General features: G+C 42.8%; 1 protein-coding gene across 1 annotated transcript; it reads left to right on the forward strand.

The window, feature by feature from the left end:
* Window positions 1–7,908: 7,908 nt before the first annotated feature.
* ANTXR2 (anthrax toxin receptor 2) lies at window positions 7,909–22,351 on the forward strand (the record flags this gene model as incomplete). Its single annotated transcript, XM_010003631.1, has 7 exons — window positions 7,909–7,987; window positions 10,357–10,452; window positions 16,342–16,383; window positions 17,349–17,444; window positions 20,211–20,378; window positions 21,509–21,589; window positions 22,331–22,351. Coding segments are annotated over 7 exons (583 nt in total), but the record flags the coding sequence as incomplete, so codon positions are not given.
* Between the last annotated feature and the right edge of the window lie 4,096 nt (window positions 22,352–26,447).

Genomic DNA, 26,447 nt, shown 5'->3' on the forward strand with positions numbered 1-26,447 from the left:
GTGCAGGTGTTGCTATCCTCAGGGAAGTAATGGAATATGCCTTTTTATGCCTGTGTGGTTGGTGGGAGACCAGTGCTGACCTCTTATTGTAACTGCAGGTTAATAACTGTCCCCAGTACAATTCCCATCAACTTGAGTCAAGTGTTTCCTGTGCTTCGCAGGCATAGCTGACCCTTGGCACAGTGGAACTGCACTAATATTTGGCAGGCAAGGTTTGTAACCCTGCTGTGAGGGAACTTGCTGTGTCCTTATACAGCTGGGGCTTTTGGTCTAGGAAGAGCAACAAAACCAAAAGCATAGGCCTCCAATGCCTTCCTCTGTGGCTTTATGTTGCCTCCTGCTGCTGCAGGCATGTGTCTGTAGGTGCAGAGTGAGATTTCTGGTCCCAGAGTGTTTTTTAACTGAGGACAGAGGATTTGCTTTGGCTGGTCAGGTTGTGTGGGTAAATACTAGTTACACCCCCAGCAAATCATGGCCAATGATTCCAAAGTCGAGTTGGACAAATAAAGCCCCTGTGTCCATATGGTGAGATGGGGGCTGACCCCCCTTGAGACACTATCAGGTATTCCTCAAGAATCCTAAAACTGTTTCCCTAGGGCATTAGTTGTCACTCCATGTGTGCTGCTACCCCTGCTTCTCAGTCTTCAGGCAGAAAACAAGGGGTGGCACAACAGGGGCTGCCTCACCTCACACTGAACATTTCATTCTGCCTCCTGAGGTGAGGTCAGTAGTGTTTGGCAGTGGGGATTTCCCTTCAGGCTCTGAAACACGAAATGCTTGTGCTGAATGACACCTTGTTACTTGCTCCAGCTGTGACCAGTGGTGATTATACACCCGTGTTAAAAACCTGAACATGCCATTGCCAGACACAGTGTAATTCCAGTTTCCCCATCCTTCAGGTGACCCTCAAAATAAAGCTGCCAGACTGTTGTGATGGTAAATGACACAAGGGTATAGTGATATGCATGCAAAAAATTAGACTTAAATCAGGAGTTCCACCAAACCTTGCTCTGACCACTGTTACTGATTTTCCAGTGAGTTCTGTATACATATGTATGTATGCAAATACACAGAAATGCATATGCAAATACAGACACACTTAGACCACACACACACACTAACTACTGGTTTACCAGTATTAACTGTGTAATAAAGCTATATATGAATTCATAGAAATGTGTAGGTTTGTTTTTTTTAAGGGAAAGCACCCTTTAAAGTCTATTTTTTCCCTTGCTACTACAGCATTTTAGCTATTTTAATGCTAACACTCCATTCTAAAACACCTTTGTCACCATCATTTTAATAACTTTTTGCGCAGTTGCCGGTTTAATTTTCAGTGCATGAAAATTGGAGGTAAATTATTTATTACTTCCAGAAAATGTCTTTCACCATTTTATTTAATTTTTTTTTTTTCATCTTTTTTAATGGGTCATAAAATGGCAGTCTTTTATTGGATACTTATAAAGGAAGGAGCAAATGAACACTTTGCAAATAGGTTACTGTGGATTGAAACGTCAGCTGTATTTCACAGGGCATGAAATGCTTTAGACCAGAGCTGTTGTGCCATATGGCATTGGGCCACATTCCGCTTCTGTAACAATAAAACAGCAGTGGACATAAAGAAACAATTGCCATTGTTGTGTCTTCTCAAGTTACTTTTCTTTTTTTTTTGTCATTTATTTCTTAGAATGGCCAGTGGGGCTGTGACTTGATGCAGTTTAAAGTTGCCAGAGTCTTGTGGCTTAACCTTGATCATAAATAACAGGATTTTTAAAAAGCTGTTTTCAGACTTAAGTTTTCCAGGTTTGATTTCCATCCAAAAAGTGATACTTTACAGGCAAAATGTAGGAAAAGCCCTTCCACACTGAGCAAGGACTGTGAACTATAAAGTAAAAGCAGTTTTTCCAATGAAATAGCTTTAAAAGTATGGACCACTGGAAAATTGGACATGAGACCTGTAGTACATAAAAAGCAATAGTTTGTGAACGTCTGCACAGCATGTTAATTACACATGCCTATTAGCTCATTTGCCATCTCTTTGGTTCCAGTTTACTCAAGTGCTGTGTCAGAAATGTTGATAGGAATGAGCATCCTGACTAAAAGCATTGAGGAGATGAGGGATTCCAGCACTGCTGGTTTCGAGGAGCAGTGTGAAGGGCTGCACTTGCCTTTCCCTGGAGGCTCCTTCCTCCAGCCGAGTTTGCCAAGCTTGTGTTCTTGGTTGTGACTGCAAGAAGGGCTGGGTGTCTGGATGGACCTCCAGGATTGATGGGGCTGCTTCCCCTTCCTGTGGGCACTGCTGGAAACCCACACCCTGACCCAGCAGAACGTGTCACACAGCACAGGTGGGGGGTTGAGCTTGGTGTTGGAGGATGTTTTCCTGAGTTGCTACAGTAACATCAACATTTACACTTCCTGATTCTTTCTGGGTTTTACCCAGGGTTGATCTGAGGAGATTAAGTCTGTCCTGCAGCAGCTTTCAGGAGCTCAGCACTTGGTTTTGAAATGCTGCCCTGTTTTGAAAGGCTGCCCTGTGCTGGTATGAAACTAGTACCAAGCTAACCCTTCCTTGCAAGAATAGGGTCATGTCAAGAGGTGTGTTTTACTTTGGGGGCAGCCTGTCCTTGTGTGTTTAGCTGTGCTGTTTGGGTGGGAATCAAGGGCAGTGCAGGCTCACACATGGGCCTTCACATCAGCACTGCCTTTCCTTGGCTGCTAGGGTGGGACACAGACGCCTTCTCTTGTCTTGCTCTCTCTACATACCTCAGCAGGACACACCATTTTCCTTCAATCTTTGGAAAGCAATTAGGATACTATGAGTATAGTAACGTCAAACACATAAATAATTGCTGGGAGGTCTGGCCATACAGACTTGAAAAAAACAGGCACTTTTAGTGCCTGTGGAGACGTTTTTGAGGCATTTCTGATCACCTCCACCAAGGAGACTGCAGGTATGGTCTTACGACCATCTGACCAAAATGTTCACAGCTCCTTCCCTTGTGAGCTAAACCTGTATTGAAAAATCAGATGTCTGGTAACCCTTTACATTGTACTTCTCCAGTCTACAAGCAAAAAGTATCAGCAGAAGCCCACAGATTTAGAGATGTTCCCTGGTGACATAGGCTGGTTCAGCCCTTAGCTTATTTGAGCTGTGCTGATGGAGCCTGACACTCACGAAATACTGACAGTCACCAGTGGGAAATGAAGGTGCCTAATACACAGAAGCACTGCTGAATGTAATTTTGTTTTCAAAATATTTGCAGTTGTCATGGGTTTTGGGCCCAACATGACAACAAAGGACCAGCCCCATGGCTGCTCACTCAACTCCCCCCACACACACACTCTGGGATCAGGAGGACAAAGCTCCTGGGTCCAGACAAGGACAAGGATCTTCACTGATTGAGGTCCTGGGCAAAACAGACTCAACCTGGGGAAAAGTAATAATTTGATGTCACACTAATCACACACCCCCAGGACACAGACACACACACAGCAGGGCTTGCATGTGTAACCCCCCCTCCCTTCTTCCTGCCCAAATCCCTTTGTTCCTGGTTTCTCTCCCTCCTTCCCCCCAGCACAGGGGCATGGGGATGGGGTTTAGAGTCAGTTCACAGGCTGATGGGTCCTGCTGCTCCTTCCTCCTCAGGAAGAAGGATTCCTTACAGTATTCTCTGCTTCCCCATGGGGTCCCTCCCATGGCAGACTCTTCCACAAACCTCTCCTCCATGAGTCCTTCCCACCAGGTGCAGTCCGCTGGGAGCTGCTCCACCACGTTCCTCCATGGATGCAGGGGCACAGCTGCCATCTCACCATGGGCTGCAGGGAAACTTCTGCTCAGGCACCTTCTTCCTCTTCTTCCTCACCAACCAGCACCACTCTCCTTCCCCAGCACTGCTCTCTCCTCCAGCACAGCTCTTCTCCCTCCTTTTTCTCTGCTCAGGTGTTGTATCAGTTCTCTCATATGTTCATGGCAGAGGTTCATCTGTTGTCCCTCTGATGGCTCCTTGGCTGGTTTGGAGCAGGGGCAGCTTCTCAGCTTCTTACAGGAGCCACCCCTGGGGCCCTTCCCACTACCAAAAAACCCACCAAACCAGAGCAGCAGTTTATGCAGCTGCTGAACTAAAAGCTTCACATGTGGACAGTCACTAGTAAACACTAGATGTGCTTCTGTATACATCTTTCTCTTGGATGTTTGTGGATGAGTGAGTAGAAGAAATAGGGCATCTAGTTTTTGGAACTCCAAATTTGAAGGGGTAGTGTTTATATGAATCAGAAGTGCACACAGCCCATCAAACAAGTGGATGCTAGAGAAATGGAAAATCATTTCTTATACCCCACAGACATGACAATTTCAGGAAAGAAGTGCCTTTATATGTTGACAGGTTCATCCTTTTGAAGATGAGGTAATTATCTGTATGAGTTCACTCTGTGGCTTCTAGAACTGAGCGAGTATGATCAGCTCCTATGAAATGTCAGATGGCTCATCCCTGCAGCTGTGTATCAGAATAGAAGCTGATAGAGAAACCAGTTGTTCCTACTGCACTGGATCTGTGCTGATAGCTGATGTGTTCAGTGAGCCTGTTGCTTGGGATATCTGTCAGACCATCTGACAGCTCAAGGTTGGGGTGGCACATGGCAGCAGGGACTTGAAACCCACCAGCAATGGGAGTGGGGGAGCTGTGGGCCGAGTTCTCATTGAGACTCATGCTATGGGTGCCCTTTTCTGGGCCTTCTGCTTTGCTGCAGTGGTGTACAGAGGCTTTGCTGTGCACGAGGATCAGATCTGTGGACCTCACTGGCAGCACAGTTCAGCCTCAGGGAAGATAGAAATAAAAAAGGGTGACTTGTGCTTCAAGCTTTAATGCGCAAGAGACAAATGGAGTGAGAAGTTTAACAGGATCAACTGTTAGGTCACAAAGGCTGGACTTTTTCTATGGAAGCCAAGAAAGCCAAACACCTACCTCACAAGTCCAGGAATTCCTGATATGCTGTCTTTCAGACACTGAAACAGTGTGAAATGCAGTATTTTAGTGAGTTCAAATACCCACCTTCAGGAAAAGCCATGATGCACACACCTAGATTGTTGCTGACCAACGTGTCAGGGTGTGGGGAGGTTGTGAGTATAGGAAGCATTGCTACAAATGAAGTGATTTGTTTCCTAAAGACCTCATGAATATGTGGAGGCCTACTTTTATGACCTGTATGAAATAATTCATATTATTGTTTTAGTGGACGTAGCAGCTTTTTTGTGTAGGCTTTCTTATCCAGGACATGAAACACAAGTAGCAGTTAGAGGTGCTGCTAGTATAGCGAGAACGTGGCTCAGCAGTGCTTTTCTTCTGAAGTTTCAAACGTGTTTGTTTCCTAGTTGCTCAGCTGAAAACCAGGAGAGCCTGCGTCCGTGACACGTCAGACAGCTAGTGCTGGCAGCAGTCGTCAGCCACTGATGCATCTTCCTTTTCAACCATGTAGGTTTGGGACTGGTAGTAGCATGTCATGCAAATCAACAAACTGCCGGAGGATAAAAACCGTTGTGAAATCCTGTTAGAAAATATTCCTGACTGACAAGAACTCACACAGGTCAGGAGTGAGGATGAGATTGCCAGGCAGCAAAGGGAGTTGATTAGACAGCAGAAAAAAACCAAACGCCTAGGAAATCTAGGATTCACAATCACTTTTTAAAACCAAACCAAACTGAAATGGGGAAGGAGCAAGCATCTGGAAATTCGACTCCAGTAGCTGGCAGCAGCTGGAGTCAGATGTTCTGGCCAAATCCAGCAGTTCTTCACTAGTGCATAGGCAGAATGATTTTTTATCTCGGTGGATGTTTCTCCCAACAAGAGACTACAGAAATGGTTCCCAACCTAACATAAAAAAGAAGCTCTTTGAAAAGAGCTGAGGAAAACCTACAATGTATTTAGAGTTAAAATATGATCAGAAGTCAATGCAGAAAGTACATAAGGATCTTCATTCTTAAAGAATATGATAGGTTAATTTAAAAAACAGCATCACTTGGTGTGATACATTTGGATTTAGAGCAGCTGGAAGGGTTCTTACTGTGTTGAACCAAGCAATATAATCCCAATTATGGCATCAGTCAATGACAAGGCACCCACCATTGCTTAGGAAAGTTCAGAAAAAGTGGAGAGGCTGAAGAGCTTTTATGTTGAGGAAACATGACCACAATGAATGCCCTTCCTTGGGTGTAGCCAAGTTCAAAACTTGGTGTGGAGTCTGTGGCTTGTTTCTCCATGTCAGGCTTTAAAAAGACAAGGCTAGTGGTAGAAACCATTGGAGAGATTCATCTTTCCTCTTTGTGCTTAACTGAAAAGTTGCCATCCAAAAAGACTTCTGTGTGCTGTGGGTTCTTCAGTATTTATGGGCTGAATTCAGTTATTCCCCTCCAACCTGAGACATTGTATGAGTCAGTTACACCTGTATGTCATAGTGTATGACCAGGGTGCAAAAGGTCCAGCCTCAGGACCAGAAAGAGTGACTCTAGTGTAACTGGGCTGAAGGTTCGTGACTTGGACAGAAATCTGATGTGTTTGTGATTCGCAGATCTCGAAAAGGTTTAAGAATTTAAACACACAAATTTCTTCAGGGACACCTGTCAGGATTTGGGCTCTGTTTCAACAGCACAATTAAGTCCTCCTCTGATCAAGAAAAGCCACAGCATGAAATCCTCTCACACTGCAGTCAATAGGACTGTTTTGCCAGTCAAACTCAAGCAGAATCATCATGCTGAAATTTCCCACAGCATTTCTCATTAAAGTTGTAAGGCAAAACATTGGAAAAAAAATAAGTATCACATGTAAAAAATTCATCACTAGCAAAAGTTTTGGTAGAGTTGGCTTTATTTATGCGTTGGAAGGGAATTAATTTTTTATTTTTATCAGTTCTGAATCACTTATTCCAGTAATAATTAGAAGTAAATTAGAGTTATTCTTTTTGTTAGATCAATTATTCATAACACAGACCATTTAAAAATTACTTTAGTGGAAATTACTTACTTAATTTTTACTAAAACTGGAGAAGAAATTAGCCAAATTAGTTAAAATAGCTTTGAACTCCATATTGACTAAAGCATTTGTGCCAGAATAAAAATTCATGACATATAAGAATGGTATAAATGATTAATAATTTTAGTTTAGTTCATAGATATCTATATTTTTATTTAATTACATCTGTGCATAGCATAAACTGTCTGCATCTTGGGAATCCAAGCCAGAGAAGCTGAAGTGTCTTCTTATGTTTAACATTCACCATGTGTTGTTTTCTTCTAGGGTTAATTTGTAAAATGTAAACCACATACTATTTGTGTGCAGTGTTTATGGACTATTTATAGAAAGTCTTGACCATTTATAATTATCCGACATTTTTTTATCCATAATGTCTGCATATGACTAAAGAGATGTTTATGAAACAGACAAAACCATGTTATTTTTACAGTCAAACTTTATTTTTTGTGTAAAACTTTAGGGAGTATTTGATGCTACGTGGGCTAGAGAAGGGATATTCTCTACTCACATCACTTCCCTATCAAGAAGCCTAAAATTATTTCCAGTCATCAGCACAGTCCCCACAGGAGACTCTGTTGTTCATTTTAAGCAGCTCAGGAAAAGAAAGCTCAGTCTGAAACGACCAAAACTTGGTTTCTCAAAGCCACAAGGTCCAGCCCTGTATCTTGATCACTTAAAAATCATCTGAGTTTTCTAGCAATGATAACTCAAAGTCATCTTGATAGTTTCTGTGAGGTCACTTGTGACACCAGTGCAGCTCCTGTGTTCCACTCTGGGAACATTCTCTACTGAACGGTCCATACATACAAGCACCTCAGCAGCACACTTGGGCACTTTGATGGACTGTGTTATGGATGACAACTTTTTTCCCCTCCTTTCTTTCCAGAACTCTGGAAGTTTTGGTGAGCTTGAATGAAGGGCAATCTTTCATGTCCAGCACATTAACAATCACCGCTTCAGAGTGTGTAAGTAAATGGGTAACATCATTCACTGCAAAATCCTGACATTCAGTTTCTCTGAGTTTTACCATCATCACCTCTCAGTGCAGAGAATCTCAGTGCACGGCAAGTCCCATTAGATGTTTAGAATGCACAAACCTACCTAACTAACCTGTGCAGACGCATACAGAATATACATAATTTAATGATACAGGATTTCTTAGTATGTACATACATATCCCATCCCCCTGACCTCTGGGAGCAGCTGCTGGGCTGCCTTTGGGTAAGATCAGAACACTGGGACATCCCCAGCAAACACAGGAGTCTCTACAGAGTCATTTCAGTTCCAGTGTGTGTAACCCAGCCATGTTGATCAATCTGCACATGCTTTGCAGACAGTGAATGTATCATCCACAAGCACTTGTGTATCTGTTGCTTCAATCGATGACACTGTTCATTAATCTGGCTGTGAGAGTTCTTGAGCATGACCAAATTCCTGAGCGTGGTCGTCAGAATTCCCGGGATGGACAGTGCAGTGTTGGTGCATCCAGAATGGGGAGAGCCCTTCTGTGTGAACAGACCATTAACACCCAACTGGGAATCACTCGGAATCTCAGCCCAGCCACCCACAGCCCCTCTGACATCTGAGGGCAAGCTGGAACACAAGGGGGTTAAGTTTTCTGCCAAATAGATTTTGCCCCTTAATGCAACAATGACATAGGCAGGACAGTTAAATTTTTTGTGGTTAGATCACTGTGGTAGGGAGGGAGGTTTTGAAAATGTGGTGCCTACGGATAGTGCGTTTCTTTAAATTTGTGTGATGTAAAGTGTGACACTGGTGCAGCTTTCCTATCAGGCACAGAAGCACACAGAACAGCACCTTCTGCTCCTCAGCATGTATTTTTCCTGCAGCATTTTTACTGCTCCTAGGTAATGAACCTAAAAGAGAAAAACATGACATTCCTGTTATTCATTTAAAACCAAAACACTTGGGTAGCTGGAGAAGCAGTCATCTCAGTTACACCTTTGAGTTTCAGGAAGAAAGCCTGAATGAATGGAGAGCTGAGGCAACATGTGCTCCCCAAATCACACTGCTCTGTTGCAGGGCCTGTGTAACATTCAGAGGCATTTGTGTCTTACACCAAAGCACGTTGCAGCAGTGTCTCTTGGTGAGACAGTGCAAGGTCAGCACAGTCCCAGGAGGATGCTGGACACTACCAGCAGGCTCCTGTTCTCTTGCTCTTCATCCTTTCAGAGAAAGCAGAGCGTGTCAAGCCTGTCCCTGTGCCCCCTTAAAGATTGCCAAGATTGCATGGGTAGGTAAAAACACAGCATGGATGCTAAGCAGATCATACCAAAAGGCTGGGTGCAGCTGTCTCAGCTCTGCTGTGCTCTAACAGCGCTTCTCTGTGGTCAGAAGTTTTCACTAACAGGAAACAGAATCAGTACAGATGTGCATTGACAGGAAAAACTGACACTTCTGATCATCCTTTTTTTTTTTTTTTTTGCCTTTCATACATGTTGCAGCAAAGACAGCTCCACACAAGGAGAACTGCTGTTTCCATAGTAGCAGATGGGCAACTGCAAGAAATGGGTCACTGCTAGACTTGTTCCACTAATTCTGAGCGCTGAGCAGCTGACGGCTAGTTAGCATAGGAGAGTTACAAGTTACAGCCTCCCCTAGCAAGCACAGGTTGCTGCAGTGGAAACAAACAAACAAAAATGTTGCATCTAGGCACTGAGGCGTGCATCTTAGGTGGTTCCCCTAACTGCCTATGCCTCACTGCACCCACATGTACTTGGGATAAAGCTGCGTTTCACCTGCCATTTGCTATGGTGTATCTCCAGTACAACTTTTCTTACTTGGAGAGAATTATTCATGCTGTACTCCAGCATCTGGGATTCCCTGAGTGTTCCTCCTTTCCTTTTGCCCCAGCTGAAGTCTGAATAAATTCTGTTTTCATAAGGCCACTTGCATTTTTCTCAATGTTGTCCTAAACCAGCAAAGCAGCACAGAACACCAAGTGGAATAATAAAAAGCACCTACATGAATTGGCATCTGATCACCTCCTCCCTCTTTAGTGTTGATACATGATTAATTCTGACAGCAGCTCCTGGTAAAGCATCCTAGCTTACCTTCTACCTAACTCATGGAACTGAGGACACTTAGAACAGAAGGTGGCACTAAACTTGTGCCAAGTAGGAATTTGGCTAAGACACCCTTCTTGATCCTTTGTGGGGAACTTCTCCATTGGCAAGAATGGGATTCAGTTTGTGGGAACAGTTTGTCTGGGATTTGCATCAAGTCAGTAGGAAGCTGTTTTGGGGTTAGTGGAAAAACCAGGCAACAGTTCTTTGCAACATATACTGACACTGTATTTCTGCTGTCTTCACAGTCCAGTGGAGTAGCAGCTCTCATTGCTGTGCTTGTGCTTTTACTCTTGGCAGCACTTGGTCTGCTCTGGTGGTTCTGGCCCCTCTGCTGCAAAGTGGTGAGTAAAGACTGAGAAAAAGTGACTGGGTATGTGACTCATGATCAGAACTCATACCATGTTGGGAAACAGATACTGTAGGAAGTAGGTAAGGGACCAGCTTCAACGCTGTGGCCTGCACTCCTAGCTGTGCTGCTGGCTCTTGGGAACTGGCACAGACAGGAACCAGCACCAGCAGGCTGGTGTGCTGCTCACTGCCTTTCTACTGAGTGAGCATGTCTCACATTTCTGTGAAATCTTTGAGAATAGCATTTTTCTCTATGATTTGAAAGTTGTTGGCTATAATGGTCTGCAGATGTTATCCTGAAATCAAGGATAATTTTAAAAGTAGTATTACTGAAATGTGTGTTTGTAATCCATTATGGGTTCTCAGGTTGGAAATCCCTTATTGTCTTAATAATCCCTTGCACACGATGCATCTCTTTTCATCTGAGTACACTCTTCATCCTTCTAACAGCAGGCAGCAATGCTGTTTCACTAACTCTCCTTCCAGCTTCTTGTGTGTTGGGGTTTTTTAATTGGTGAAGTTTATTATTCATCCAATTAACAACAGTGCTGAGAACCTGGGAAGCAGAGATTGCTTCCAGGCTGTTACTCTATTTCTGGTCTTGTGGAACCTGGGGCAGGTTCCCTACAGCAGAACCTACAGCAGAAAAACTAGCCTTCTCACCTGGCCATGCCAAAGCCCACAAAATCAAACGTTTTGGTGTAGTCTTGTCAGGCCCCTGACTATCCTAGGACAGGGGTTTCTGAGATAAGAACTGTGAGCTCTTCTCTCATAAACAGATTCCCTCGTGTCTCCTTCTCCACAGTACAGGCCCATCAGAAATCCAGGGCAGTTGTCCATTAGTCATTTGCTTCAACTTTATGTCATAAACCTTCCTGTGGAAAGGAAAAATTCGAACGCACCAACAAGAAAGCTTCTTATTTTCTTATTTTCAAATAATTGGTTAACCTTGATTCATAGACCATCTTCGTACTTCTTAGTTTCTACACTTTCTTTCTGTAGAAAGCAGCTTTGGCCAGGCATTTCACATAGGTCTGTCATCTGGGGCAGGGTGAGAGGGAGGTGCTGGTAAAAAGGAACAATCTTGTGTTTCAAAGTCTAATTATTTTTAAAATATGCATGTAAAATATAATTTAAACCCTTAAATGGAGGCAGGTAACTTTTTTTCAGTGTCTCCTGTCAGCTCCGAATGGCCACACTTTGGAGTGAGTTGTTTCACTGCTTGTTCATAGTAGTTGAGAGGGATCATCACATCCCTTCCCAAGAGCTGCTTTTCTGAAAGCAGCTGCTTGTCTTTTGTTCTCTTCCTGACTTCTCAAGGTTTACTTGGTTTTCATCAAGACAAACACACTTCCTCTTCTGTTGACTGATAGCAGGAAACCTAACATTCCTTTAGTTTGTTGAAGCCCTCAGAATGAGTTACTTCACTAACACTCTGCTTTTTGTCACCAGCTGAGCACGACTGTCAGAACATAATCCCCACGTCTTTATCTCAGCCCAGAAACAGCCTTTTGCTGTTGGAAGTGTAATGGATTGCACATGCATTTTAATAATTTTCCAAGTGGATGATTTTTTTTTTTTTCCAGCATCAGGTTTACAAAACTCAGCTAAAAAATCCAAGTGCTTTTCACGTTGGCCAGTGCTCAGGAGTCAGTGCTTGCCAGGGGTCAGTTTGCATGGCACAGTAAAACTTCATCTACCATGCATTTTCTCTTCATTACAGTGAAACGATTCAGTCCCTTGAGAGCAGGAATTGTCTTTCCAGTGATACCTCTGTCATGACAATCAGTAAGATGTGTCCTGGATTTTTTTATATCCAAGTCCTACATTAAAAATAAGCCAAATGTATAGTTCTGTAGTATTGATTTCCATCCCTTTTGGTAGCTATACCTGTAAAATACACTGAAATACCATTTGTACCAGCCTGTGCCTCTTACAAGTGGAAGGAATCCAGTTGGCATTACAGGTGTACATCGACACATCGTGTAGAGCTGTAGAGGGACACTTAAGCTAGGACCCAATTAATTAAAGCAGATGCTTCTTCTAATGAATTGCAGAGCAAAGATACTACCTTGGAGGCCAAAGATGCATTAAGGCAGGGTTCTGTCTGGGCTGATGTCTGGTATGGAGGAGGTACATCTCCAGAGAGCTGCACTGAGCTGTGAGAAAATGTCCCTCTGTTCTGATGCACCCTGTGCTTAAGTCTGTTCTGCTGTTTACTTTAACCTTACCCTGACCATCTCATCTGGATATAGGAGGAATTGCTTCCTTCTAGTCTTAAGCTGTAAATTGTTACTACTAAGGAGCAGCCTGGCTTCTACAGGAGCAATAAAACCATGGCATTTTAAATGCTAGTGCCCTCTGTTGTTTCCTCCCACCTCTCATGGGTATTGCTCGTTTCTTTAAAAAGAAAACATTATTTTAGGGCTTTGCTACAACAATATAGAGTTCCAAACCCAGGTACTTTTGTACTGAACATTGTACTGCCTCTTCCTTTCTTTTTGTTTTGATGTCCTCAGACATCAAAGTGTGTGCTTCCATGCTTTGCCCTCTCTCCTGCACCTCAAGTTCTCAAGTCAAATGTTACTGCCATGTCTCGCTTTGGTGCCAGTGTCCTTGACATGAGGCATCGTAGGGCCAGGACCTGCTCTGCCCTTCCTCTGACTCCCTGGCAGAGTGGATTGTCTGGTTTCATGGGACAAAGAACAGGAGGCAGGGAAGAAAGCAGCAGCCCTCAAACCTTGCAAGCATCCCACACTTCAGCATCAAACAGAAAAGAGGGAGGCAAAGGGTGTTGGACTCATCAGAACAAGCATCCAGAGCCACGTGAGCACAAATTCCCACTGCCTGCAGGCCGTGGTGAGCTTCAGGTGGTTCAGGTCCTCCACCTCATCCTTGCTAGGAATTGGTCTTGACAGCATTCCTTGCTATGTGAGGTCCATGTGCACTTTCAGGTTGGGGTAGGGAGACTCCTTTTTCTTCTTCTGCCCCCCCCCAACCTCTTCTTTTTAAAGGCAGTTCACTGTTGACAGTTCTTTCACTCTTCCCTCAATATCAGAACATATGATCGCATCAAGCTGGCTTCAGGCTCTGGTGCTGACATTTCCTAATGCCCACATCACGGGAACATTTGAAAAGTGTTAATGAGCAGATCAAAAGGACTGTTGCCTGAAGCAACTCTTTTTTTTTTTTTCCTGAAGAAATCGGCTCTCCTCCAAACTCAAGTCTTCCTTCTTCACAAGTAAATAAATGAGATGCAGCCTTGCCTGCTGATGATGCTAATAAAACACAACGAAATTAGGATGTAAACCATCTCGACATGGGATTAATAAGACAGAAGCATTATTCAGAGTATTCCATATTTAAGCAATCTGAATCAAACACAGAAGACTTGCAAGATTTGAGCTTCAGTATGTGCAGTTCCATGCTACATTTGCATTGTTTTCTGCCAAAGCTGCAAGGGTCCCTCAGATTTATCCTTTCTCAAAATGCCTTTCTACTGATTTCAGTTGAAATATCACACAAGACTGAAAAATCTTTGTGTGTGTGAGAGAGAGAGAGTGTGTGAGGAGATTGTGGAAACATAAGGATACAGGCATTTACATTCCACTTCTGTCAGCAGGGGTGAGTATCTGCTACTCAAAGCAGACTATTTTCTCACACCACAGTCACATTTAAAACAAGATTCATTTTCTGAAGCTATTAGAAATAGCAGCTAATTAATGTATTGGTTAGCTTCAAATCAAGTTTACCCTGTAACTTCAGGGAGTTTAGCAGCTGGTGTAGGTTTAGATCCTTTTGCTCAGGAAGTCAAACAAGAGCTGTCATTCAGTTGTGACTTTTGAAGCCCAGTGAGGTCCAACCAGTAGCATTTTTCTTGGTTCACTGGGGTAGAAATTTTGATTCAGTAAATACCAACAGGCACAGTGCCTGAGCAAACTTTGGTAGGTGTCACAAAGCAGTTTAGTGTGCAAAGTTGTCTTTGCTTGGGAGAGATTGCAAGACTTAAGAATAGCAGAGCTATAGAAAGTGGAGTGATAATACTGTTTAATATGTATTTATATAAATCTGCAACCTAGCTAGGCCTTTTTTCCCCTGTGCAGCTTGCAGTCTTGGCAACAAAATACATTTTTTGAGATAATCATTAGAAACAGGCAAAAGGGAAATAAGAATGGGAATTAAATAAGATAAGGTGACCCCTAATACATTGAAAGTCCTGGTTTACCGTTTCCAGCCTTTTTAATTGCTTTCAGTAAGAGTTAAATGTCTTCCTGCTTTGGAAAATCTTGCCCAGCATCCAAATATCTCTCAGAATCTGTCCCACAATCCCTCTGTGTTGTTATTTCTTGTAAAGTTAGGGCAGTAATTCCAATCTGGCACTCAGGAATGTTTCACTAATTAAATAATTGATTTTTGTTAATATGCTGAAAATTCCTGATGGGTGGGAAGAAAAGGTATTCAGAATTATTTTTTTAAAAAGGCATTTCTAGCAACATCATAGCAGCTAAGGTGTCTGGTTAAAATCCACAGCTGACCTTCCAGTCCACTCGAAGTACTCTGAGCTTGCTTGATGAACAATTCAGCATCTTCAACCTGAAGCACTGTGTAGAAATGTTTCCAAGGGTGCCAGAACTTCTCTTACTTGTTAGAATTCCTGTGTCCAGTGTGAAAGCCCGTAGCTTGTTTAGGCAGTAACCAGTAAACATCTTGGTAGCACTGTGACTTGAAATGTAAATCCAGAAGAAATACCCTTGAGTATTTGTCCAGAAAAATGTTTCTTCTGTGTATGATTCTATACATCTGTGAGGTGACATTATTTATAGGCAGTGGTAGAGTAAATGAAAGTACTATAACTAATAGCATGGAGTGAATACGATATTTCAATTAAGGTACTTAATCATGTATGAAGAGATTTAGGTGTTTCTCATCGTGGACACTTTTGGTTATGCTTGTGTAACACTAAGGCATAGCAGAAACAGACTCCTTTATATTCATGGGGTATTTTTTAGTAATTTCTAGACAACAATCAAGCATAAAAAAAAATCACTTGATATCACCGAAGTGCTTCTTTTTAACTTCCAAACCTGCTTTTCTTGAGGAAGAACGGTTGTGCATTCAGTTTGCATCTCAATCATTTAAAGGGGTGGCTGCCTTCCTCTTCCCCTCCCTGTCAAGTTCAGTGGATTCCTGTCAGTACCTGGGAACTCTCCAAGACTCACAATATATGTGAGAAATGGAACAGGAAGGAACTGCAGGCAGAGGTTTCAATATAGGTGTCAGTGTGTTCTCCTAAGAGTGAGCCCTCTCCAGGAACAGTTTCAGAAGCCTTGTGAATGTATCTCCTGCTTGCAGGCAGTCCATGCTGAGCAGTCAAGGACCTACATACTTAAATTATTAGATCTGAAATGTGAGACCTGCAGAAATGATCTGGATGTCTAGAGGTGAAGCCTGAGCTACCAAAAAGCATTTCACACTTGTCACTGGGCCAGGAATTATCCAGCAGCATGGCACAAGGAAGCAGGCCCAGGACTGTGCAAGACCTCTCGTAGGCCTTGGGAGTTTACTAATTAACTCCATAGGGTTTAATCAGTAGCTATTACTTAGAGTGACTGAGTTTTATCCGGTCAGGAAGCAGAGTGGCAGGCATGTCTGCCTAAAGAGTGTCTGCCAGTCAATTGATGTTATTTTCTATTAGGACGGGTGGTGTTAATTTCCAGAAGGCCTTGATAATCAATACCCAAGGGGCTTAGCAGCAGTGGTTGCCAATTTGCAAGCAGATGTGGGGGACTCAGCTAGAAACAGTTCACTCTTAAACATTATCTGTTGGCTTTTGGATGCTGTCAGTTCAATCACTTATGCTTTTCTATGTTTGTCTTTTTCAGGTCATCAAAGATCCCCCTCCACCTCCATCAGCTCCAAAAGAGGTACAGCACCACAGTGCTCTGCTCGTCACTCTGGTGACATGACCCCACTCCTCTCTGCTTCCCTGTGCTCTGCCAGTCTGGCTCTTTGTCCAAGCTGCTGAGCAAGAAGCCCCATGGGAAGCCTTAAGATGAGAGCAGGATGGCCCAAGTCCAAATATCTGTTCTGTCTCAGTCATATCCGTGGGGCACGAATTAAACCTGAATCCACAGAAATATTTAGGGGCTTTATCCCAAGATAATTGAACATTATTCTTCCCATTCTGCAGCCAAAAGACCAAGCTCTTGTGTAACAGTCAAAAAGAACCCCTATAATGGAATTTCTCTCCCTCTTCTGGGCCATCATGCACTAGAGGATCTGCTGGTGTCCTCACTATTTGCCCCTTGGTCTTGATGTAGCCAATTGCTTGAGCATGCTCAGGTGTACTCTGAGAGCTCATGGTCAGGCATGCTGTGCTGAGCTGAGGCAGCCACCAGCCAGTTAAGACACAGGCTGGCTCAGGACACTGCCCCTTGGCTGGGTAACCTTTATCTGCAGAGCTGCTGAACACCAGCTGCTGGATCCAGAGGAACAGGGCTGATGGCTCTTGGCAGATGTTGCATCTTCTGTAGAAGCCAGTGCAAATCCTTTTATTATGTCTGTTTTTCTTCTTTTTTATTAGTGAAAAGGAAAAGGACAAGGCAAACAAATAGATTGTCAGTAGAATGCACAGGTAGATTCCTCATTTGGACTTTCCTAATGGTCACCACTGATGCTTTTTCCCATGCAAAACATAAAACAATATTTCCTAACATGACCAGATCCTGTTTGGAAATTTGCTAACACTTGGGGAACTTAAACATCTGATCCTTCACACCTAACATGGGAAAACTCTGTGAACTCTAGTGCTAAATATACTAAAAAAGACACTGTGTGTGTGTGTGAAAAGTATCTTTCTAAAGAAAATGTTATTTCAATTTATTGACAGGAAGAAGAACTAGACCCCTTGCCTACCAAGAAATGGCCCACAGTGGATGCTTCCTACTATGGTGGCCGAGGAGTTGGAGGAATTAAAAGGATGGAGGTCAGTAGGGTGTGGAGATTTCAGGTCACTGAAACACAAGGTCTCTGAGGCTGAAAAGGGTGCAAACAAAGACTTTTAAAGTGTACTGAAAATACCAGGGCATAACGTGCACTTCCTTCCCAGTGACACAAGCCTTGTAAAAATTTTTTACTGTATTGAACAATTTTGACCTTGTCTATGAAAGAACAGCTTTCAGTGGTTCCATTTGACTGGGACTTTAAATAGCTGTCTGAAGACATGCCCTTTCCATCAAGCTAATGAGAGAGTGAGAACCTTTTCTGAATGTTTTGGAAGAAATTACAGTGAAACATAAGTCCTCCAACTGTAGGCCAGCCAAATGCACTGACAATGGTGATGCTAAGGAGAGGCTTGATCCCAAAGGAACTCACAGCAACAACAGTGCCTGTCTTTGAAGAGACACGATAGCACCATGTTAAATAAAACAGAATGAAAAATGTGCATCCTTATGGGCACCTCCTTATGTCAGGTTTTATACTCAAGTCAGCCTTTATGGGATCTGCAAAGCAGTTCTCTGCAGTTTTCAACTTCAGTCAAGGAAATTGTCTCTGTCTGAGATGTCCCACCTAGGCCATATTGATGTGTCTTGATGAAACTTTAAAGGTACTGGCTTAAAAATCAGCTTTGCTTGAGTTCTTTCTGAACAGAGCAGAACATGCAAGTTTAAAGCTATGTTGCTTGTGTGTGTTTCCTTCTGCAGTTTGGAATTGCTGATTGAGAAGTGCATCAGAGTTTAGAAAAAGATTTGGTGCTGTGCTTTTCAGAAACTAACTAGAAAATACATTCTAACATAGAGAATTACAAGCCTGGATTTCTAATGGGAGCCAGGAGGAGTTTCAGGGTTCAAATCATTACTTTGAGAATGAGAATCTCGCTCAATGAATGAGATCTTGCTCAATAAGATAGCAAACCAATAGATACCTCATAAACACAAGTAACATCAGTGCAATAAAGAAATGCATGTTCATAACATGGCAAAAATACAGTATTTCCTCTTGAAAGAAGAACGCAGCAAGTAATCATTAGGTTAGAAAAAATTTTCATCTGTGCTAGAAATTTTATGCAGTACTAAGGGCTAAAGATGTAAACCTGCTGACAGCACAATCCCAGGCATTTGAAAGGCATCTTGCTCTGAGAGTTGTCTCTCTGTCCTTCTCTGAGACCTTAGAGTACTAACCAATTTGGGGGTTGGTTACACACATTGTAACAAGATGATAAAGGTGAGCAGATGAAAGAGAGGTTACTCCTTACCCACCACTTACATGTGGTGTACATTTCTTCCCTGTTTTCAGTTCGAGGGGTCGTGCAGCTGTCAATGTTTTATTGCTCCACTGTGCTCTATTCTTCTGCCACTCTTCTGGCAGCTTGATTTTTCCAGCAGCATTGAGAAAAGGAAAGAAAGAACCAGTAACTTCCACTTGCTGCTCTTGTCCTGCTTCACTTACTGTATTCTCTTTCGGGGCAGCAACACATTCACTCCTGCCTTCCCCATCAGCCTCTGCAACAGTCCAGAACAATTTACCCAGTGTTGTTCACTCTTCCTATATCTGTCTTTTAGCATTGCTTTGAAGTTTTATGATGTCATTTTTAGACCTCATCCTTTACAGGCAGTAAGGTTTTATGTCAGAGCTGCATTCTAAGACTCCAGAAATTCTTGTTTCTTCTGGGTGAAGTTGCTTTAATCTGAAGAAGGTAATTTTACCAGGAAAGAATCCACCCTCTATCTCTAAATGGTTTTAACAGTGTTTAAAATACATTCTAATAACCTCATAAAAAACACCATAAAAGTACCATGGATCACACTGAAAGATACAGATGCATTTTAATGACTCAGCAGGGCCTACTTGGCCATGAAAGCCCATTCCAACATTGCAGAGACAGGACTCAAAACAATCCCCCTCCTAAGAAACGATGGTGTTTCCTTCTCCCATCCTATGGCATAGTTATCCTGGCACATTATAGTGTCCCTAGCCAGACCTGGAGCTGTCTTCTCCCTCCAGGGAGCAGAAGGAAGAGCAGAGCCATGTTTTTTTCCTGGTAAGCAAAAGGATTTTGTGCCCCTTTGCAGTGAGAGTTGTTGCATTCCACTGTCTTTCTGCCTGCTTTTCAAGTACTTGCACTGGAAGGCAGCAAGACAGAACTGACATGTAACTAACTACCAAGCAGTCATGCTCTTCATTCTTTCCTTCAGGGTGGAAGGTCAGTCTTCTCTGATTTTTTCTTACTTGGATTCTTCTCTTTTCATGCCTGGCATCTCCAGTCAGGAGGTCCCTGAAAAAAACCAAACAAGTGTGTTGGTGGAGTCCTGCAGTAATACTTGGCTATTTTGCAGTAACACTTTCATGACTCAGCAGCATGTCACAGTTACCCATGATCTAATGTCGGGATTTAATTTCCTGGGTTTAGGTGTATCAGGCCCTCCTGAACAGGCTGTATGATGACATGATTGAGAAAGTCATGTGTGATGCACAGTAGAATTTTCTTGCAGTGTTTCTCTTGATGTTTTGCTAACAAAAGGCTCATATTTACAAATGTATTTAACTAACACATTTTGCTAGTAAGAGGCTCATATTTACAAATGTATTTAACTAACAATGTTTGTCATAAAAAATTAAGATGGAGCATTTTCCTCAGTGCCCCCCTTCTTGTTTTTTCAGAACCTCTTCGAAATTTAACATTTTTTCAGCTACTTGTGTTATTTGCAACAGTTTCTTTGTCCTCTGCATTTACATCTCTGGCTCTTCTTAGGTTCGCTGGGGTGATAAAGGATCAACTGAAGAAGGGGCAAGATTAGAAAAAGCAAAAAATGCTGTGGTGAAACTCCCAGAAGAACCAGAAGAACCTTTCCACCCCAAACCACCTAAACCAAAGCCTACCTCACCAGCCATTCAGGAGAAGTGGTACACACCAATTAAGGTAATCTTTTTAGTCTTCAGTACAAGACAATTGGATTTTGTCTGCTTTACCAGACCTAGGCATGCTGAAATGTACATTGGTTTTTAAGTACTCCCTTTCAGGTGTAAGGTACTGTTCACACCTACTGAGGGTGAACAGCAGGAACAGTTCTTAGCCCTACACCCAGTACTTCTTAATTACTGCCACACTGTATTTCTTTCCCCAAAAAGGGCACATATCCTACAGTAAGAGTACTAATATCTTTGGGGGCTTTATTGGCATTTGTTCTATCTCAATGTATATCTAGTTAAGCCTGAAGCTACAAAGTTTGTTGCTAAGTTTTTAACACACATACTCATTACCAACCAAGCAAAGCAAAAATATTTAAAATGGTATAATGCAAAAAATCTGACAAACGAGCAAACCTTAATAAACAGCATAAAATACAGACATTTTCTTCTGTAAAAGCCTAGAGTTGCTTGCATACTTGTAACAAGCTCCTCTTAAAAACTGAAAATGAGTCCATAAATGTCTTGCTTTAAATGTGTAAGAGCAGAGAATACAGACATCTCGCTGGGAGTACAGATATTCTGTTCTCACAGCTCACTTCTAACCAGCAGTAGTCCTGAAGAGGGTTGTCCACCCAGGCCTGCAAACCCTGCAAGCCACCCATGCAGAGCAGGACACTTCTGCCAGGCACCAGAGCTGCTGTGCACGTTCTGCATGGGCAGCCTGGGCACTGGCAGCAAAGCTCCTGCATTCCCTGCAGGCAGGACCGACTGTGCAGCACAAGCAGCTCTACACCTCGTGCCTAGCAGGGCCCAGGCTTCCTGGGAACTACGAACTTGCTGTATACAGGCTGTAAAAACAAATGCATTTATGTGGGAGGAATCCCAGCTGGACATGTGGCCATTCAGCCCAAAATATTGGCCACTAAACACACTCCTGCAGGGTGGGGTGGGTCTCAGGCAGGCTGCTCGGTGCCGTGGCTGGGACTGCACTGGGGATGCAGCCTGAGGGTGTACTTGGCTTCTCCACCTCTAAGGAACTGCTGCTCATTTCCACCACGGATCTCCGTGGTCAGTAGCAGAGCAAGCCTGGTGTGCTCAGCTGCTTTTGCTGGACCAAGTCTTTTTGCTCTGTTGCCACAGGGTCGCCTGGACGCGCTGTGGGCGCTGTTACGACGCCAGTATGACAGAGTCTCTTTGATGCGACCACAGCAGGGAGATGAGGTTTGTGTGTGGTGTGTGTGTCTGCTCTGGTGGGTGGGAATGGGGCAGCTAAACACTGGGAATTCTCTGACCTCAACTAAGAAAGCACTGCAGCCCAAAGAATGGCACAACAGGAAAAATAAGGTGATGGAGGGAAAAAAAAGTGTGTGAAAAGATGCATCACGCCAGAAATGTTGCAGAACCTTGGATCTTCTGAAAGCAGAGCAAAGGATCTGTCTTCTCTGTGTGTTCAGCTGGAAAACAAAAGCAGCACACACTTCATTCAGTGCAAACTGTCTGTAACAAATACCGAAATCTTGCCTATAACCAGCTCTTTGTAAGAGCCTGGCAATCAGAATACTAAAACCACATAAAATTTAAGTGACCATGAATTACTTGCAGGCAAACTGCTTCACTTAGCTCTGTACTTCCATGCCAAAAGCAGCCTGCCCAGAATAAAATAAAGGTGAGGAAACCTCTTTCTCAGACAATTCTAGTACACTCATGACCCATGAAAAGTGGCCTCTGCTACGACTGGGAAGCACAGTATTAGAACCTTTGGTAGTGAAGCTAGATGGTGTATTTCTGATTGTTATTCCTTCAGAAGGTATTATTTTAAATCTTAGCATTTATCTCAGGAATTGACTTATCAAGGTATTTCACATCTACTGGGACCATTCAACCTCCTGCTTGTGGCACATCAGAAAAGACATAGGAGTGAACAATGTCCTCTAAATGAGATGGCAACCTTTTTCTCAACAGACCAGCCCAAGATGGGTGTGACAGATCAATTTTCTGGTACCACAAAGCAGCAAGAACACTCTTTGCAACACACAACAGAAAGATGACATTAAATAATTAGAGGGAGTAAAGGGAGAGGGTTACTTTTGAGAGAATGAGAGGTTAGGTGATATTTAGATTATTTCCCTGGTATGAAGTTTCATTCTGTTCTATACGAAGAAAAGGTGAGATTTCATTAAGAGAAGGACAGTTTTGGAAGAAGCAGAATGACAAAATGCAACACTGGAGATAGGGGGCATAGTCAAATACTACTGTTAGAATGCTGGCTGTCATGTCAGCACATCATTTACTCTTTACATGAAAGATGCAGAGTAACAATTGCAGAATTAACAGTAACAAATCTACATACAAAATATACAGTACAATGCAGTTTAACAGGTAAATTCAATGGAAATAGCAACACAGAAGAAATGGTGTCTAAACAAGCTATAAAATTGCCAGTCAGGCCCTGCTTTGAGTATTTCTGACCATCAAGACAGATGCAGACATCAAGTTTGCAGTTACTGCAAACCTTGCCTGCCAGGGAAGGCTTTGCTGAGCCATTGGAAAGTCAGGTGTGCATCTTCTCTGGACTTGACGGGGAGACACTGTCCAACATCTTGGTTTATGAAAACCATGGGAAGCTCACATTGTCAGTGTCCCACTGAAAAAAGGAATAGAATTTGTACTGATGAATGAAATCCAAACCAATGGTTGTTAAGGTGTGACCTGACAGTGTGGGAGTGCAGTTTCTTTCTGGCATAGTATTTTATATCTTGGTGAAAAAAAATTATTGCTGTTTGTTAACTTGCTGGGTAGAGATCCCAGGCTGTACCCCTGATGGGGTGACAAGATAAGCAGTCACCTGTATGTACAGCGAGACACACACACACTCTTCTTAAGCACTGCTACAGTAAATAGCAGGCACATTGTTTTGGTTTGTCATCTTTCTTTTTTTAAGAACTTAGTCGTTGCCATTTGTAGAAGAACTAATTGCTGAATTCAAGTCCTTGATCAAGTAATTGAAGTTTAGGCATGAAGTATCAAAGCAGAGCGAGCCGTTTCTTCCTTTCCTCACTTCTCTCCCACCTCTGCCATGTTGCCAGATAATGCCAAGGGTGGCCCAGCTTGAGGGCCACACGTGGTTGAGCCAGGAAGCTTTGATTGTGGCTGGAAGTCCTCTGAGTCATAAATTTTTCAGCTAGCAATCCGTGAGGTTAGGGAAGCTTGTACAGGTGTGAGCTAGCAGGTTGTTGCTGACATCTGTTCAGTGTGGAGGCCTGGGTCCTGGGCAGCCTGCAGCGAGGCTGCAGGACTGTCAGCAGATGTAGTGAAGAGTGGCAGAACAGTTTTGGTCTCACATTTGCTGCCTGGGGGCTGAAAGACTAAAGGTAGAGTGGGGGTGGACACAGCTGTGCTCCCAAACATGCCTCAGGCACAAATAAAGAGATCTAATATAGTTTGACTCTGTTGTGGTGGGGAGATGAGGACAGAGAGCCACTTCAGAGACAACTTCACGCTGCAACAGCTGCCACCAAGTTTCCAGGGAGTGACAGGGGACAGCAGGTACACATCGAAGTCCCCACATAAACAGCCTCCATTAAGCCATGAACTCTTTTGAAGGGCTCCCATCAAACACTGTGGGGTCCACAGCAGGAGATTTTGTTTTCAAAGCCGTGTTTTGTTTTGTTTTCTGCATTAACAAGATCATTTATAAATGATGCATTACCCTGCGTTCGTACTCCTATTTATTCCTTTTTAATTACAAGGGCAAGGAAGAACCACAGTAGTTTTGGGGTCCTTTGATGAACCAGTTACCTGTCCGAGGGTTTTCAGTGAGGTTATGACACAGTGCAGTGTTCTGTGCAGCTGGGCATCAGCACAGACCCTGGCACGGGTTCTCAATGCGAGCATTAGGTCCTGTTCTCTTCTCTAAATCCTTGTGTTTATTTTCTGATTCATAGTTTAGCACCTTAAGGTAATAATCAGGGTTTTTCAAATTCTTTATATGACCTTGTTGCTTTGTGAAATTTGTTAGTGGCTCAGATTTGCATCCTGTGAACACTGATGCACATAAATGTGTTTTTAGCCCACAAACAGCCTATGGCACTTGCATTTAAGATTCTGCCCTATCAGGATGCAGACATTTGTGTCTGGTAAAAGAAAAAAAACCAACCATTCTAGAAGGATTTCTATACTAGAACTATACAATACTTTTTTGATGTTACAATATGGCCTAATAAAAAAGGAAGACACTTTCTTTTAAAACTTGGACTCTATTAGCATTTACCTGCTTGAAAGATTCTTTTATAATAATGGCTGCAGAATTAATACAAACATCTGTTTAAACTTGTAAGCATCCCTACATCATACAAAATAATTCTATTCTGCATTGTAAGTCTGTTAACATCACACAATTTACAGTTAGAATCACTTTGACAATATTATATTATCTGAGATCAGGCCCATGTGTTTCTTCAGTAATTCCTCTGCTGGGCAAAGCGTTGGATGATACAAAATCATTAGCAGAGTCTGTCAAGTGTAGAGTGGAACAGTAATTGTTAGAAGGTTGAGAGAGAGAAAACCTGTTTGGAAGCAAAAGACTTAACTGCAGTGCCCGAGGAGTCCCCTGGCTGTGGGTTCCCACAGTGCCTGCCCCTGCAGCAGAGCTGCCAGCACTGTTCCCAGTGTTTGCCCACATGGTGATTGATGGCAGCAGGAACCAGACTGGTGATAGCAACATTTTTTGGTTTACTTGTGTATTCTCTAAAAATAAGCACTGTTGGTTGATTCTCCAACCAAGGAGGACCTCCTTCAAGAAAATGAAGGTGATTTGGCTTCTTTTTTAAATCACTGCCAGTTGTTGAAATGTGTAGAGAAATAACAAGTTACCATTAGAAAGATTACTTAGTAGTTGTGCACTTTTGGCTTTACAACTTTTAAAAATCAAAGTGCACCTACCAGTAATTCCTATCACAACATTAAGTCTCAGTTCACTGGAGCTCCTTGTTCAATGATGGAATGGTAGAGCATATTTCAGTAGAACATGGAAATTATTATGCTGAAGAAATTGTTGGCTGAGAGTTTTAAAAAGAAACTTCAGTATCACTTATAGAGCAAAGCTTATGTTTATGTTGGATCTTCTTTTAAATTGCTGCAATGGGAAGAAGATGCAAAACTAGTTAAGAAATCTGTGAGATGAGAGGAGGGAGTTAGAGCACCTCTTTCTCTTAAAATGTTTCCTGCCAAAATAATCCTTCTGCCATTTCTTCAAGTGGGAATTTGTGTAGACCCACGATCTAAACTGGAGCCAAAGATTTTCTTAAAACTTCCAGAATAGACCTAAACTGCTGTTAAAAATACTAAATTCACAGTTAGAGGAAGTGGAAGAAAACATTTCAAGAGTATTAATTTCAAACTGCCCTTTCCAGACTGAATTCAGAGTTTGGTCTCCAACATAAAGCAATTCATCCCGCTGAGTGAAGCACTGAATTACATGTCAGAATAACAATTATCCCTTGGCCTGCCTGAAAGAAGAAAGTCTTTTTTTTGGAGAGGACTTCTGTTAAAATGGCAAGCAATAGCCAAGAGAAAAGCACAGTTATGAATGATGAATTGACCAGAATTTTCTTGTGCTGAAGACACAGAAGAATATTCTGCAATTAAACCATCTAGATAGTGGCACTTGCTCTAGGGCATGCTCAGCACAGATGAGTCTCACAGCTTCCCTTTGTTGGAACTGGATTGCAGGCTACCATTTTGGGGGGGGTCCAGCCTGTCTGTCTCCCTGGCACCCCATCCTAGCTAGAGTGGTTACCCTGACAGCTGGATTGGGTAGTTGTCTGTCAGTAAAGCAACAACAATCATGTATGAAAAGAGGAGGTTGTTTTGGTGTTAGGAAATACAAGGGTATTTTCCTGCCTACATAGGCAGTGACTTTTGGCTCTCCCTCCCTTTGTGCAGGTGAGTGCTGTTGCTCTTTCTAAAATGAGCCTTCAGAATTCATCAGTGCACGTATGAACACTTGTATGAGTGGAACAGTAGAAAGAAAGAAATCTTGTCAGCTTGAAGGTCATGACATTTTTCCTGGTTTCAGCAG

Source organism: Chaetura pelagica, unplaced genomic scaffold, assembly GCF_000747805.2.
Source record: "Chaetura pelagica isolate M959 unplaced genomic scaffold, ChaPel_1.0 scaffold358, whole genome shotgun sequence".
Classification (NCBI taxonomy): Eukaryota; Metazoa; Chordata; class Aves; order Apodiformes; family Apodidae; genus Chaetura; species Chaetura pelagica.